General features: G+C 44.9%; 1 protein-coding gene across 1 annotated transcript in view; it reads right to left on the reverse strand.

Moving 5' to 3' along the window:
* The window catches only part of utp20 (UTP20 small subunit processome component), a 55794-nt gene that overhangs the window by 5377 nt on the left and 33998 nt on the right, over nucleotides 1–16419 (reverse strand). Inside the window, exons 45-61 of the mRNA XM_048268243.1 lie at nucleotides 13747–13914; nucleotides 12997–13163; nucleotides 12566–12707; nucleotides 12256–12372; nucleotides 11186–11354; nucleotides 10357–10490; nucleotides 9989–10099; nucleotides 9017–9096; nucleotides 7750–7819; nucleotides 7225–7407; nucleotides 6710–6841; nucleotides 6166–6298; nucleotides 5567–5763; nucleotides 5154–5225; nucleotides 4685–5041; nucleotides 3126–3252; nucleotides 555–700 (exon numbers count right to left, since the gene is read on the reverse strand). Coding sequence (XP_048124200.1) covers nucleotides 555–700; nucleotides 3126–3252; nucleotides 4685–5041; nucleotides 5154–5225; nucleotides 5567–5763; nucleotides 6166–6298; nucleotides 6710–6841; nucleotides 7225–7407; nucleotides 7750–7819; nucleotides 9017–9096; nucleotides 9989–10099; nucleotides 10357–10490; nucleotides 11186–11354; nucleotides 12256–12372; nucleotides 12566–12707; nucleotides 12997–13163; nucleotides 13747–13914 — 2505 coding nt within the window. The remainder of the gene's footprint in view (nucleotides 1–554; nucleotides 701–3125; nucleotides 3253–4684; nucleotides 5042–5153; nucleotides 5226–5566; nucleotides 5764–6165; nucleotides 6299–6709; nucleotides 6842–7224; nucleotides 7408–7749; nucleotides 7820–9016; nucleotides 9097–9988; nucleotides 10100–10356; nucleotides 10491–11185; nucleotides 11355–12255; nucleotides 12373–12565; nucleotides 12708–12996; nucleotides 13164–13746; nucleotides 13915–16419) is intronic.

The following is a 16419-nucleotide window of genomic DNA, read 5'->3' on the forward strand; positions in this document are numbered from 1 at the left end:
TACATTTACAAAAAAATATTTCCATAGGCTACAGGTTTGAATATTAAGAGATCCCTAAAATTCGTTCGATTATCTTTAATTTTTAAAATTATCGAATTATATTCGAATAACAAAGTTCGGAGTCAAAGCCCTAGTGTGTATAGTTGACGTGTTGTAACCATTCTTACCTGCATGATCCTGTGTGTTGTGTGTATAGTTGACGTGTTATAACCATTCTCACCTGCATGGCCCTGTGCGTTGTGTGTATAGTTGACGTGTTGTAAGCTTTTATTGACGTATTATAAACTTTCTTACCTGCATGGCTCTTGTATGCACTAATAGACGTGTTGTAACCTGTTAAAACATTCCCACCTGCATGTCCCTGTACGTTTTTGTGTGTGTGTGTGTGGTAATACCTGCATGGCCCTGTACGTTGTGTGTGTGTGTGTGTGTGTGTGTGTGGTAAGACTTGCATGGCCCTGTACCTTGTGTGTGTGTAGTAATACCTGCATGGCCCTGTACCTTGTGTGTGTGTGTGTGTGTGTGTGTGTGTGTGTGTGTGTGTGTGTTAATACCTGCATGGCCCTGTGCCTCTTGCGTGACGCTCTCCTCTTGCTGGCCTCTTTCTGGACGGTGGCGAAGGCCAGAGAGAAGCGCTGCAGGCCCACCAGCTTCTTCAGCAGCTCGATCAGCTCCTGGGCCAGGTTCTTCAGCGTCGGGTCTGCAGGCAGAACACACACACCGGCAGCAGCCGTTAGAACCCCACGGAAGCATGCATTGCATGCAGCATTCTGACTTAGAATGCATTCTGCCTCCAGCTAGTACCCTTGTGACGCAATGCTTGTACACATAGGACTCGTCTGTTAGGACCCAACTTAATGGTTTTCAGATTAGTGTGTGTGTACTCTTCTTGATGTAGATGCAGTGTGTGTGCAGATTTGTGTTTACGTGTGTGTAGGTATGTGTGTGTGTGTGGGTGCAGGTATGTGTGTGTGTGTGTGTGTGTGAACGTGTGTGTAAGTGTATGTGCAGCTATGGACAGTATTTATGATGCATGTATTTAAAGTAGTATTTTGTCATTTGTATTTTGTTGGCTTGAAGAAAAAGGCTTCGAATTTTGTTTCAAATATTTTATAGGTGTGTATTTTTGTAGTTTAAAAATACTGTCAAATATTTTCATAGTGTAAAACCTTGAATGTAGCCTCTGACTGGTGCTGATATAATTGCCCAGCCTTGTGATCAGAATATTGAGATTCAGGAAGATGACCCAGTGCAAGATGACTAATGTGTAGGTTGCTCACACACAGTACACTCCCTCTCACACCAACCACAAGTTTTCTTGAGAACTTTAATTTTCAGTTTCTTGATAACTTTAATCATCCAATGGGAAGACATGGATCCGGTTATGTGGTTGCCCCATGTATCGCCCCTTGGCATCAATAGAACACCATTTAGCGCTTACACGGTACCCAGTTAGTTACAAAACAACTAAAAGGGGCATGATCCTTCTGATCAACAGCATTACACAGTGCACCAAGCAATCTGGGCATGCACTGACAATGTCAGAGACTTGTCTTCACCTTGTAGCACTTGACAAGTTCAGTTGTGACTAGGGGTGGGCGATATGGACAAAAAATAATAGCTCGATATTTTTTGTGATTTTGACGATAACGATAATTAGTCGATATCCTTTAAAAAAAAATGTTTTTGTTAAAGTCTGAGTTACTTTACAGCTCATTATTTATGAATAGCATCATTACAATAATAACCAGTAACCTAACCTGTGACTTTTTAACCAAATCAACCAATGCATTGTCACTCTATGACACATTTCCAATTCTGCCCCCACTTGGGTGTGTGGCAATGACATGGTCTAGCCAACTACATTAGAGAAGATGAATAGGCCTAACAGTTTCCCAAGAGAAAGTCTGAAGCTGAAGTCCTTTTCAAACCTTTACATAGGATTCACTGTAAAACTAAGCAGACCAACAGAGTACATATCAGTTATTTCCTTCTATGTTTTGTTTAAGAGCACTCATGTAGGCTAGCATTCCAAGTTACAGAATATAAACGAATGCGTTAGCTTATGGCTAATGTATATGAGAAATCCCATAGAGATGCTAACGGTTAGCATAATCCGTAAACGTAGAGAGCGAACTTCAGTCCATTTACAAGAGTTACTTGAGAATAGTTCTTTGTTTACAACTGACTATTAAAATACTCAAAGGCTAATGTTTTCTCTCCATATAATACCATGTAGGAAAAAACTTGACTGCCTCATCAATGCTACTTGAACAGATACTTGACAAAAGTAGCCGCATAAAATCCCAAGTAGGCTACCCTCGCTGCACAAAATAAACATTAGGCATGCGTGGGACAACATTGTGACCCACTAGTGATCACGTGACACTTGCTCTGCTGCAGCCAGCTTCTCCCGCATACACCTCCTGAGAATGTATGAGTCTTCAATGGGTGATTGAGTGTTTTTTCCCCATAAGTAATTTAAAAACTCGATAATGTCAAATTGCACATCGTTAAAACAACAATCACGATATTATCGCAGACGATATATCTCGCCCACCCCTAGTTGTGACTTTTTGAGTGCATCTCTGATAGAGTATTTAGGATATGAGATGTGACAGGCAGGTCAGCATAGTTGATCAGTTGACTGTGTGCAGGTTTATGGCATGTCTATAGGCAGAGAATAGCTGTTGCTCGTAAACACTGTCCACTTAATCAACTGAGTCAGTGTAGTGATGAAGGAATAGATAGACAGACAGATATGGAAGGTTTGCAAAGTGATATATGATTAAAGAGTATTTCTAGTATTTTCAAAATGTTGTTTTATTTTGATACATGGCCTGGCTACTGCATTTACTGCATGTGCTGTATTTTGATGCACTCACAATTAGGGCATTTGATATTTTATTCTAAAATACACATGTATTTTGGACCATCCCTGTGTGTGTGTGTGCGCGTGCAGTGTGTGTGTGTGTGGTATGTAGTGTGTGTGTGTGTGTGTGTGTGTGTGTGTGTGTGTGTGTGTGTGTGTGTAGTGCATGTAGTGTGTGTGTGTGTGTGTGTGTGTGTGTATGCGTGTAGTGTGTGTGTGTGTGTAGTATGTAGTGCGTAGTGCGTGGTCTTACCCTGGTCTGCATAGGTGCTGTCCAGTTCTCTGTGCAGTGGTCTGATGATGGTGGTCAGGTACGGGTCAAGGCGATCTTTCCCCAGGTCCACTGCCACGGCGCCCAGAAACTTAAACACACACGTCCTCTGACGACCACAAGAAAAAGACTGTTAGCTGTGTGTGTCTGTATCTGTGTCTGTCTATGGCAGTGGTCTCCAACACGGTGCCCGCGGAGCGGCTATAAGGCGCCCCCAGCGCACCTTCTAAAAATAGCCATCAGTCAGATCACGCTCTAAAAACACGCTCCATTGTGAAGTTTTCAATATATATTTAAGTCTAGACTAGAACCATTTTAAGATTGTATGTAGCCATACATCTGTAACATTAAATTTATATAGGTGATACCTTACAAATTGTAGCTGCGTTAAATTTTAGCCTTTGGCTCCAATCCGTTTCCCTATTCAATCTTTAAACAACAACGGAAGCGGAGCGAATACATGCTGCTCGCACGCATACACAGTAAAGGGGAAAAAACTTGCTCGTCTGGTGTAGCCAATGGAAGCGTATCTTTGCAAAAGTTCTGTGGCCATTCTATGTTCGTCAAATACGGTTCTTGCATGATTGTTCAAGGACTGAAAAACAATTGCTTTAGCTCACAGGCCTTTTCTCCTCCGTGAGCTACTGCCGTATAATAAGCTGAAAATGTTGTGGCATGCTTGACTGAGCAGGATTGTACATTACCTTTTTTGTCAGATCATGGAGAGATTTCAGGTGTGCAATAACTTTAAAAGGAGACTTCATATGTTAGGGTGGTGTGGGTGATTTACTATTGAAATGTTAAAACCGAATTGTCCACCGAAATCAGAACTTAAACAACCCCTGAATTCATAATGGTGGGTGGGTATAAATTGGGTACACATTGTAACCCAAATTATTAATTGCACAAACATATTGTTTTTTTGTTAAAAAAAATAAGATTAGATTCCCCATGCAAACTTTAAAATGAATAAACTGAACAAATATGTTGGTAGTGTTGCATATTGATATTAAAGTATTGAAGAATCAGATGAAATCTTAATATAAAGACTTATAGGCCTACAGAATATTGATAATTTAAAAGTAAAAATTACATAGGCCTATTATTTAGGAGGACTATCCTCACAAAAAAGGGGTGAGGGTCTGTCTGTTTCAAATGAGTAGCCCTCCATATGATTTCGGGTCATGGCATGTCTATGGCCTGCATGTTTAGTATATAGTGTTTCGTGTGCGCATGTGTGCGTGGGTGGGTGCGTGTGTGTGTGTGTGTGTGTGTGTGTGTGTGTGTGTGCGTGGGTATGTGCGTGTGTGTGTGTGAGGACCTCACTTTGGGAGGAACCTTTGGGTGTGTACGCTGTGCGTGTGTGTGCGTGTGTGCGTGTTTGCGTGTGTGTGAGGACCTCACCTTGAGAGGAACCTTGGGTGTGTACGCTGTGTGTGTGTGTGCGTGTGTGTGTGTGTGTGTGTGGGGACCTCACCTTGAGAGGAACCTTGGGTGTGTACGCTGTGCGTGTGTGGTGTGTGTGTGTGTGGGGACCTCACCTTGAGAGGAACCTTGGGTGTGTATGCTGCCTCTCTCTTGGCCAACACACACAGCTTCTTCATCACCCACAGTAAGGAAGGAGGGCGATCATCATCAACATCCTCCTCCTCCTCCTCCTCCTCCTCTTGTTCTCCCTCCTCTTCCTCCTCTGCCTTCTCCTCCTCTCCTTTCTCTTCCTCCTCTGCCTTCTCCCCTTCCTCTTCTTCCTCCTCTCCTTTCATCTCCTCTTCCTCCTCTCTTTTTCCTTCTTCCATCTGTGTCACTCCATTCTCACCAGCCTTGTTGGTTTCCGTGACATGAGACTCGGGTGAGATCAGGTAAATCACCTTGGCAACAAAGAGCAGGTTCTTCACCACCTGTGTGTGGAAGAGAAGACAGTTAGGGGATGTCACTGTTAATAGCATTGTGTCAATGAAGTGGAAGTGACCTCACAGGAAATTACATAAGGGAAGTGCTGCTCCTGTTTACCTGGTCGCCTGCGGTTGGGTCCAGGAACTTCGACTGCAGCTGATGGCAGAAGGACAGGACCAGCTCTCTCATCTGTAGAGACACACAACTTGGTTTACACACACACACACACGACCAGCTCCCTCATCTTTAGACACACACACACACACACACACACACACACACAGGACCAGCTCCCACATCTGTAGAGACACACAACTTGGTTTACACACACACACACCCACACACACACAGGACCAGCTCCCTCATCTTTTGACACACACACACACACACACATGACCAGCTTCCTCATCTGTAGACACACACAACAGGGTTTTTACACACACACAAACTTGTCCAGGTTGTTGTTGAGGTGTGCGGTGGCAGCGCCCACACACACACACACACACATACACACACACACGTCCCCCTACCTTCTTGTCCAGGTTGTTGTAGAGATGTGCGGTGGCCACAGGTGTAGCCGGGCTGCTGCTGGTGCTGCTGGTGCTACTCTCCCCCCAGAGCTCCAGCAGCTGCTCGGGCCTGTGGGCTGCAAACAGCTGACCAAACAGCTGCGCCGCCGTCAGCCACACCCACGAGTGCGGATGCCGCAGGTGGGCGTCCACGTGAGCTGAGGGGCACAAACACGCCATACCACACACAGGTCAGAGGTCAAGCTGGCACAAACACGCCATACCACACACAGGTCAGAGGTCAAGCTGGCACAAACACGCCGTACCACACACAGGTCAGAGGTCAGGCTGGCACAAACACACCGTACCACACACAGGTCAGAGGTCAGGCTGGCACAAACACACCATACCATACACAGGTCAGGCTGGCACAAACACACCATACCATACACAGGTCAAGCTGGCACAAACACACCATACCATACACAGGTCAGAGGTTAAGTTGGCACAAACACACACAGGTGAGTGTATTCCTGTGTTAGTGAACTGTGTTGGTGAACTGTATGTGTGTGTGTGTGTGTGTGTGTGTGTGTGTGTGTGTGTGTGTGTGATTTGCTCACCCCAGATGCTGGTGAGTGTATCCCTGGGCTTGGTGAGCTGTAGGAATCCGCAGTCTTTGATGAGTTTGGTGATTAGGGTGAGGTGGCAGAACAGCAGCCTGTCAGCAGCCTTTTCATCCTGCTCCTCTTCAATCTATTCAGAGAGAGAGGGAGAGGGAGAATGAGAGAGAGGAGAATGAGAGCGCTTTAATGGGTACCTCCAAAGATTTCCATGTAGTCTAAATAAGAGGAAGTAGGGTGTGTGTGGTCTAAATAAGAGGAAGTAGGGTGTATGTGGTCTAAATAAGAGGAAGTAGGGTGTATGTGGTCTAAATAAGAGGAAGTAGGGTGTATGTGCAGTGCTAAATAAGAGGAAGTAGGGTGTATGTGCAGTGCTAAATAAGAGGAAGTAGGGTGTATGTGGTCTAAATAAGAGGAAGTAGGGTGTATGTGCAGTGCTAAATAAGAGGAAGTAGGGTGTATGTGGTCTAAATAAGAGGAAGTAGGGTGTATGTGCAGTGCTAAATAAGAGGAAGTAGGGTGTATGAGCAGTGCTTCAACTCACGTCTTCATAGTTGTCTGTGTGGATGTCTTTCTCAATAAGGGGCAGTAGGACTTCCATCCTTTTGGTGAAACGCTCTCCCTCAACCTCAACAAACAGACCGCACACCTGCACGCCCAAACGCCTCAGTGACATCTGCACACACACACGCAAGCAAGCAGAAAAGCACATTCATTTTCAAAGTTCCACACACACACACACACCTTGTCTCCAGTCATCCATGCATTGACCAGGGTGAACAGGTTGTTCTGGTGCACAGAGCATGCACACACACACACACACACACACACACACACACACACACACACACACACACACACACACACACACACACCTTGTCTCCAGTCATCCAAGTGTTGACCAGGGTGAACATGTTGTCCTGGTGCTCTCTCTCTCTCACACACACACACACACACCCACCCCTTGTCTCCGGTCATCCAGGTGTTGACCAGGGTGAACATGTTGTTCTGGTGCTCTCTCTCTCTCTCTCTCTCACACACACACACACACACACACACCTTGTCTCCGGTCATCCAGGTGTTGACCAGGGTGAACATGTTGTTCTGGTGCTCAGGGTCCAGCTGGCTGAGGAGGGACTTGATGGCCAGAGCAGTCATCTTCTTGCAGCGCGCAGAGTCATCGTTCACCACCGCCAGGGACAACGGGACGAAGAACAGACCACAGTGCTCCAGCAGCAGGTTCTGTATAGAACACACACACACGCACGCACGCACAAACACACACACACAAACACACACACAGGGGAAAAAGGTTCTAAGGAGGAACCATCCAGGTGGAGGGCCTTCTGAAGATCTATTCTGGTGACAGTAGCTTTATAATATTGTTTAGTATATAATATACAGTATTTCGATTTTTTTACTGATGAATCTATCTTTTTACCATTTCAAACATAAGATTTACGTGTGGGAAATTTAAAGGGCCAGTCATTCATACTCAGATTTCACTCGGGGGTACAGGGGATGCATTGTGGGTAAATATCAGATTTCACTCAGACGTAGAGGGGATGCATTGTGGGTAAATACCTGTGGGAAGCTCTGGAATATGTAAGCCATCATCTCCAGTGCAGACTGCCTGCCCGTGTCGTACTCATAGCTGCCAACAGGATTAGAAGAGAAGCACAGCATGATGAAATAACATATAGTACATATCAAAATATGAGGAGTTCAGGTGCAAAACACTAAATCCATCTGACAACTTTTCTTTTTATTGAGCATTTTCTACCAGGCTCCTATAGGTTTTTGCCTACAAATCGATATTTCAGACCAGGAAGAGTGGCATTTAGCAGGTTTTGAAGCTAAATTAATTGGTTAACGTATATTATGTGTGGAGAGCATTCACTCCCCATCGTTATCTCATTTTTGACAGAGGTGTTATTTAGAGGGTTTGCATCTGAACTCATATAATAATTCAGTTAATCTCAGTTTTGCAAGTTCACATACAGTTCAGTGCAGTTCAGTCTAATACCATTGTAAATTTCAGATGGTTACATAACACAGAATACAAATTTGATTTAAGCGTTAATAAGTGGAGCTTAACGGAACAAGCCAACTTGTGTATAAAATGTACATACTGTAATTATGCTTATACATAGCCATATTCTACTGCCCTTCATACTATTCATCCTGCACATACACTTAATCTTACTACTCTTATAATGTTACTTTATAATGTTACGTTTTTTATATTTAGTACAGTATTTTTTACATTTCTTACTGACCTTTCTGTTTTTATTCTTTATATGTTAAGTGTGTGTTGTACTTTGAAAGCAAAGATTAACCGGAGTCAAATTCCTTGTTTGTTTACGCACATCTGGTCAATAGAGCTGATTCTGATTTGCCATTTTGCCTTCTACCCCAGAGTTAGATAACCCAGTAACCCAATAACCCAGTCTTACACGGTTAGTGTAGCTTAGCATAATTCACTGGAAGTGGGTTAGACCAGTTAGCTTATAGCTCCGTTTAAACTATATGCTAACAAGCTAATAAGCTAATTTCCCAAACAGTTGCCAGGCAGCTACAGTGATACATTTTGGGGGCATGTTCATGAGCCCCCTTGTTCATGCCCCCAGAGTGAATTTCCCCTTGGGGATCAATAAAGTATCTATCTATCTATCTATCTATCTATCTATCTAGTACAGCACTGTGGCTGCCCGGCAACTCTAGATGCTGGCTGCAGCAACTCGAGCTAGCTAGAAAAGATTCTTTTTCGTACCGACAGTAGTCGGTGACAAACATAGATCTATGTGAAAAATCACCGCAATTCTCCTTTAACAGCAAGCATGGCACCCACCTGAGCTGAGCGACGACAAAGTCTAGGTGCTTCCTGAGTTTCTTCCCCAAAGGATAGTCCATGAGGTACTTCAGGTAAATCTGAATGAGAACACACAGACACATTTAAATCTGGTCGATGACACACACACCAAACTGTAACACTTTTTTGTCGGTCTGAATAAATGTGTGATACACAATAAACATGTATTTTAACATTAGTTAAATGTTAGAATATGTGTAATTTAATATACCATATAAAAATGTACAATTGAATGTATATAGACAAAATATTGAATAAATATAGCACATAATGTTCATTAAAGGCAAAAGTACTGAATGAGGGGACGTGACCTTAAAGGAACACGCCAACTGTTTTGGAAAATTAGCTTATTTTGCAGTCTAGCCCGGAGATAGATAAGATGGCACATACACTTCTCTTTGCTGTGCATGCAATAACAGTCTGACACTGCTAGCCTAGCTCAGCATAATTCAGTGGAAGAGGGTTAGACCAGTTAGCCTTTAGCTAGCCTATAGCTAGAAGCAAGTTATAGGCACGCACAGCGAGGAGCAGGGTATGTGTCCTCATATCTAACTGTGGTAGACCGCAAACTAACTAGCTTATTTCTCCTAAAACTGGTGTGTTCCTTTAACTGACCGTGTCGACAGACATACCTGTGTGTGTGTGTGTGTGTGTGTGTGTGTGTGTGTGTGTGTGCAGCAAGCACTGCTGACTGCATGCAGGTAGGTGTGTGTGTGTGTGAGTGTGAGTGTGAGTGTGCGAGTGTGATTGTGTGTGTGTGCAGCAAGCGCTGCTGACTGCATGCAGGTGTGTGTGTGTGTGTGTGTGTGTGTGTGTGTGTGTGTGTGTGTGTGTGTGTGTGTGTGTGTGTGTGTGTGTGTGTGTGCGAGTGCGAGTGCGAGTGCGAGTGTGTGCAGCAAGCGCTGCTGACTGCATGCAGGTGTGCGGTGGCCCCAGGTGCTCCAGATCTACCTGTCTGCAGGGGACTCGGACCTGGTCGCTGGCTCCTGTGATGGCCAGCTTGGCCACCTTCTTCATCACTTCCTCCATCTCTGGCACCACCAACTTCCTGGACAAGATGGCCTGCAGGAAATGACACGCGCTTAAGTAGGATGCACTCACGAGATTCACTTTCACGTAGAGATGGAGGCAAATGCCACTTCTCATCTTTCATTTGATGAACAGAAAGCACTTTGAGCGCACCCACGCACACACACACACACAATCAGAGACACACAGGCCCCCACACACACACACACACACACACACACACACACACACACACACACACACACACACAATCACAACCCCACGACACAAACTCCTGCGACCCCTCTCACCTTCAGCAGGCCGAACGCCGTGGCCTGGCGTGTGTGGTCGTAGATGTCCTCCTCTGCGTATCCCAGCAGCACTTGCAGCTGCGTGTCGGTTATCTCATGCTTAGTGACACTTTTCACCAGGATGGTGATGGCCTGCCGAGAGAGGAGAGAGGCTGGTCAGAGCTAGTCTGGGGTCAGTACACACCAGAATCACTGACCTTTGACCCACTACATGACCTTTGACCCACTACATGCAACTGTACAACACTAATACGACTGTATTTCACAAACTCTTCCACTTGGTACGGTTTAGCTTCCTCTGAAAACACGAATGCTGATAAGATTCGCGGTAGTGTCGTGACTGAAGGTCAGAATGACCTCTGGAGATGGATAACACAAACAGAATGTCACCAGCTGGTGTGGTGTCTGCTTCTACACTGATATGGTTACAACTGGTTGGATATGGTTACAGCTCACTTATCTAATGATGGAGGGACATTTGGTGGACGAGGAGTATATGTGTGTGTGTCCGTGTGTATGTGTGTGTGCGAGACACAAAGACAAATAAAACAATAAGAAAGAACATAATGCAATAGATTTCAGAAGGCTCAAGGGTGTTAATGAAAGGATATCTGGTTCTGAGACCCGTATCTGTGGCAAGTCTGTGTGTGTGTGGGTTCTGTGGCAAGTGTCTGTGTTCTGTGTGTGTTCTGCAGTAGGCCTCTGTAGTTTTCCCGTGCAGTTCTGTATGCACTCTGGCGTGGCTCCCTTGCGCGTGCGTCGCGTGCGTCGCGTCGCGTCGCGTCGCGTCGCGTCGCGTCGCGTCGCGTCGCGTCGTCGTGCGTACCTTTGAAGCAGTTCTGCACCAGGGTGAAGTTCTCTCCCCGGGCGGCCCCAGCGCTGGCGTAGTCCTTGAGCAGCAGGAAGAGCTGACGGGTCAGAGGCTCCACCCCCTCCTCCACTGCCGGCAGCGGGAACTTCAGCACCCAGATAAACGCCTGCAGCGCCTCCGTGATCACCTGCAGGGGGCGACAGACACCACACAATAATATACACACCATAAACACACACCTGCGCACACAGACCGTCCTGCTCACTCTGCTTGTAATAACACACACTAATACTATATTACACACACACACTAATGATGATACATAAATTATAATAAATGATATATTGGTTTGTTTTCAAAACTGCAACTCACCGAGTGGTTAGTGGTGTTCGTTGATTATTAAAATCAAATATATCGGCGCAATGTATGATTTCCAGTCGTCTTATTTGCTATTGTAGAACTATTTTTTCAGACACCTCACAACCGCGTATAAACTTCCGCTCAATTGTGAGCCTGAAGCATAGACGGTGGCGCAGTAATATCAACGTGCAATGAGTCTTCCAACAGAAATCAATGGGATTTTACAAAATGCCAAATAAAAGACGACAGAAACTGTATTTCGCTATGCTACTTGTTTTGGACATTCAACGAACACCACTAACCACTCGGTGAGTTGCAGTTTTGAAAACGAACGTTAAGGGTTGTTTTAGGACATGTTTGAGTAGCCTAGTACAGTATGCCCATTGCCAGCCACCCTGAGAAGTCAAAGGTGATTCAAAACGAGTCAGAAAAGTCGAGACAGGACCAATCGTCAAAATGTCGGTGTCCACCACTCTAGTTCATCCAAAACAAACCAGAAAAGGGCCTTAAAGTGCTAAAAACTGGAATTTTCCTTTAACTCTATTTCTCAGCAATTTATATGTACACAACTACACATAATTACGCGCAAACATATGTAATTCATCAAAACCACAGAGGTGGATGAGCATTCTCTAGTCTGACAACATACACAAACACACACCACACACACCCACACAAACACCCGCACACCCACCCACACACACCCACCCACCCATCCACACACACACCTTGACGTGTTTGGAGCCGAGGCAGTCCAGCAGCAGTTCCACAAAGGGGTCCAGCATCTCCCTGACGTCCGACACAGACGAGTTCACCTTTGAGGTTTTCATGCTCAGGTGCAGCAGCTACACACACACAGAGTCAATTACTAACAAATATACATACACACACACACATCGCTCTCTCACTCAAGACACAGAAGAGTTCATCTGTGAGCTCATACTTGGTATAGAGGTGCAGAATCTATACACAAACACACACTAGTAATGGTAATGGACTGGTAAGTGTGTGTGTGTGTGTGTGTGTGTGTGGTCTTACACTGAGCCCTGTCTCCACCAGGATGTGTGTGTTGGTCTTGCTGCTGACCGCGGCCTTCTGGAAACCTCTCTTGGGCGTCGGGGGCAACAGCAGGCAGCTGGGCGGAGCCAGACGGGGGTCTGGGGGTGGGAGGGGCTTCTGTCTATGACACATTAGCAGGGGGGGGGGGGGGAAATGTCAGCATTAGTGCTAAATGTATTATGGCTGTTGTGAGAAGGTATGTGTACTCATAAGTATGCATATGTGTGTGTGTGTGTTTTACTTGTTCTTGTGTGATGAGTGGCAGACTCTCATTCACCGGGTGTGTGTGTGTGTGTGTGTGTGTGTGTGTGTGTGTGTGTGCGCATGTGTGTCTTACTTTTTCTTCTGCGTGATGATTGGCAGACTCTCATTCACCGGGTTGTGTGTGTGTGTGTGTGTGTGTGTCTTACCTGTTCTTCTGCGTTATGAGGGGGAGACTCTCGTTGACCAGTCCGTGACTCAGCATGAGGACAGCCTGAGGGGTCATGACATCATTCTGCAGTAACCCGGTAACCACTCTCCTCAGCACCATGTGGACCCTCCGGGACACTCTCAGACTCATCGTGCTCTCTAAGATCTGATGGAGGGAGAGAGAGAGAGGGGATAGAGGGAAAGAGGGAGAGAGTAAGAGAGAGAGAGAGAGAGAGAGAGAAAGGGAGTGAGAGGATGGAGAGAAAAAGAGAATGGAGGATTGTTTGACTGCAGTGAACTTGGTGACAAAGTACCATGTGTGTTACCTCTTTGAGCGGCAGTAGGATCTGCACGACCCTCTTCTGACTGTAGAACTGTCCTCCTACCTGTGTGTGTGAGTGTGTGCATGCGTGCATGCGTGTGTGTGTGTGTGTGTGTGTGTGTGTGTGTGTGTGTGTGTGTGTGTGAGTGTGAGTGTGTTACCTCTTTGAGTGGTAGTATGATCTGTGTGACCTTCTCCTGTCTGCAGAACTGTCCTCCTACCTGTGTGTGTGTGTGTGTGTGTGTGTGTGTGTGTGTGTGTGTGTGTGAGAGAGTGTGTGTGTGGGTGTGCGTGCGTGCGTGTTACCTCTTTGAGTGGTAGCATGATCTGCGTGACCTTCTCCTGGCTCGAGAACTGTCCTCCTACCTGTGTGTGTGTGTGTGTGTGTGTGTGTGTGTGTGTGTGTGTGTGCGTGCGTGCGTGTTACCTCTTTGAGTGGTAGCATGATCTGCGTGACCTTCTCCTGGCTGCAGAACTGCCCGAGGAGCTCGTAGGAGTCGGCACTCTTGCTGTGGCGCGCCTCCATGAGCTTGGAGCCAATGCCCTTCACCTCCTTCTCCTCGGCCACTGGCCCAAACAGCTCGTTATTGAACATCTAGTGCACGGGACAACAACAACAACAACAACAACAACACAATCAGCCAATCATATCAGCTGATACTCAATGTCCAGCCAATCAAAACGGGCAATATTTTAAAAGGCCTAATTTCATTTCAGGTTTACAGTAAAAGGTGCCACTGACTCGATAAATATTATTTAAAAAACTACATGTAAATAAACAAACAAGCAGGAATAACAATGAGACCCCCCCCCCCTCAGCTGTACATCTTAAAGTGTAAGTTCAGTGTAAATTGACCCATAGTCCTATTGTTCAAGCTCATCACATGCAGCCCATCAGAAAAAGAATGAGACAATTTGGGACAACATAGGCCAAGTTATGGACAGGCAGCTTAAAGCAGACCCATGGGGGCAGTGAGGAGTTACTTTCAGTTTCAGTTTTGATGCCCCCATGGGTCTGCTTTAAGCTGCCTGTCCATAACTTGGCCTATGTTGTCCCAAATTGTCTCATTCTTTTTCCGATGGGCTGCTACATGTTGTGAGCTTATACAACAGGGCTATGGGTGAATTTACACTGAACTTACACTTTAAAGCAGTGGTCGCCAACCCGTCGATCGCGATCGACCAGCAGATCTTTAGGACTTGCCCAGTAGATCCCGAGAATAACAGGAAAATGAAAAACACAGTCACCAAATTCCCACATGTTCGCCAACGTTTACAGGGCCTAAATTTCAGCGCGCGAATTGCGGGTATAGCGCATGATTTATTCAAGACCAGCAACTCTAGCCATCATAATGCGAGAAATTCCTGCATACATTTTTACAGTGCTGTCTGATAACGTTAATCTAATAATGGAGCGGCATGAATGCGGGACCGTGGACAGACCAACTTCTGACTTGAACCGAACGTAACCCCATGCAGACACACACGCGCACAGAACCACTTTGCAGGCTCTCTCTCTCTCTCTCTCGTCAAATTATGCTAGTTGCTTCTACATCAACTGCTAACTGACAGAAAATGAAAATGAAAGTTTAGCAATAAGGAATTTGTTCTCCATTTGAAGAATGTAATCGATTGCGGACGTGCACAGACAGCTACAGACACGGAGTGCATCGTAGGCCTAGGCTTAGGTTACTTTCACTGTCTAGAGTGCGCATTCATTACGTGAAAGATGCTTCATACAAAACAGCGATCAAACATTATCAAATTTATCATGACGTGTTTGTCACAAACACTTACTCCAATTAGAAAAAATCAAAACCAAAATCATGTAAGTAAAGACTATGTTAAGTGTTGTTATCTCATTGGCGCCTGTATAAGGGGGTGGAGGATGTAAGCTATTTTTGACCTGATACATTTGCCTAAATAAAAGGCCTTAACTTGGAAGTATTTTAGCTTTGATTCTCTTTTGACGATTCAAGGTAGATTTTGCCTTTGTTCAGGGCGAGGTCAGGGATCTTGGGCTCAAAAAGGTTGGTGACCACTGCTTTAAAGGGTAAACTCTCTCTGTTAACTACAATGTTACGTCTTAAAGGGTAAACTCTCTCTGTTAACTACAATGTTACATCTTAAAGGGTAAACTCTCTCTGTTACATCTTAAAGGGTAAACTCTCTCTGTTACATCTTAAAAGGGTAAACTCTCTCTGTTAACTAAAGGGTAAACTCTCTCTGTTACATCTTAAAAGGGTAAACTCTCTCTGTTACATCTTAAAAGGGTAAACTCTCTTTGTTAACTACAATGTTACATCTTAAAGGGTAAACTCTCTCTGTTACATCTTAAAGGGTAAACTCTCTCTGTTAGCTACAATGTTATATCTTAAAGGGTAAACTCTCTCTGTTAACTACAATTTTATGGTTAAGGTTCAGGTTAGGGGTTGGATTTGGTAAAGGTGATATTCAGACATGACACACACTGAACTTGGATATTAACACATGATCTTTTCCTTTTAAGTGTGTGTGAGTAGGGCTGGGCGATATATCGGTATTACGACTACGATATATTTTTGAAAACGATATGTAGTTGAGACAATATCGTAATACCGGTATTATGTCAAATAATGGGCAATTTTATCAAAGCCACTTGCTCTTCTGTGTTCAGACCATTCAGCCCCTGCAAGTGCACGTTCTCCCTCGCAGCACTACAAACTTTCAAACATGACGGACACCGAGTCAGATTTTGTTTACCTTGATCAGAGGTTGGTGCTGATGCCTATTCCGTCGGCACATCAACGGCTAGACCGAGAATTCTCGTTGTGAAATCAAAATTCCACTGGAGTTCCAAGCGGTTTTGTACACGCAGATTTAAGTTACAACACTGTTTACAGCTCTTAAAATGTCATTTTTGGTACATACATTTGGTACATTTGGTAGCTAATTTAAATACACTGATGAATGCTGCGTTTAGCGATATACAGTAGCAGATCTAAAGTCCTCAGGGAGACAACCTACACGCTGATTTTATTAAGAGGATATGCACGCTGGGACTCAATGAAAGCAGTTAGGGGCATAATTTTTTTATGATTCCTGAAACCCCATTCAATCG

The sequence above is a fragment of the Alosa alosa genome, chromosome 17 (genome assembly GCF_017589495.1).
Source record: "Alosa alosa isolate M-15738 ecotype Scorff River chromosome 17, AALO_Geno_1.1, whole genome shotgun sequence".
In the NCBI taxonomy this organism is placed as follows: Eukaryota; Metazoa; Chordata; class Actinopteri; order Clupeiformes; family Clupeidae; genus Alosa; species Alosa alosa.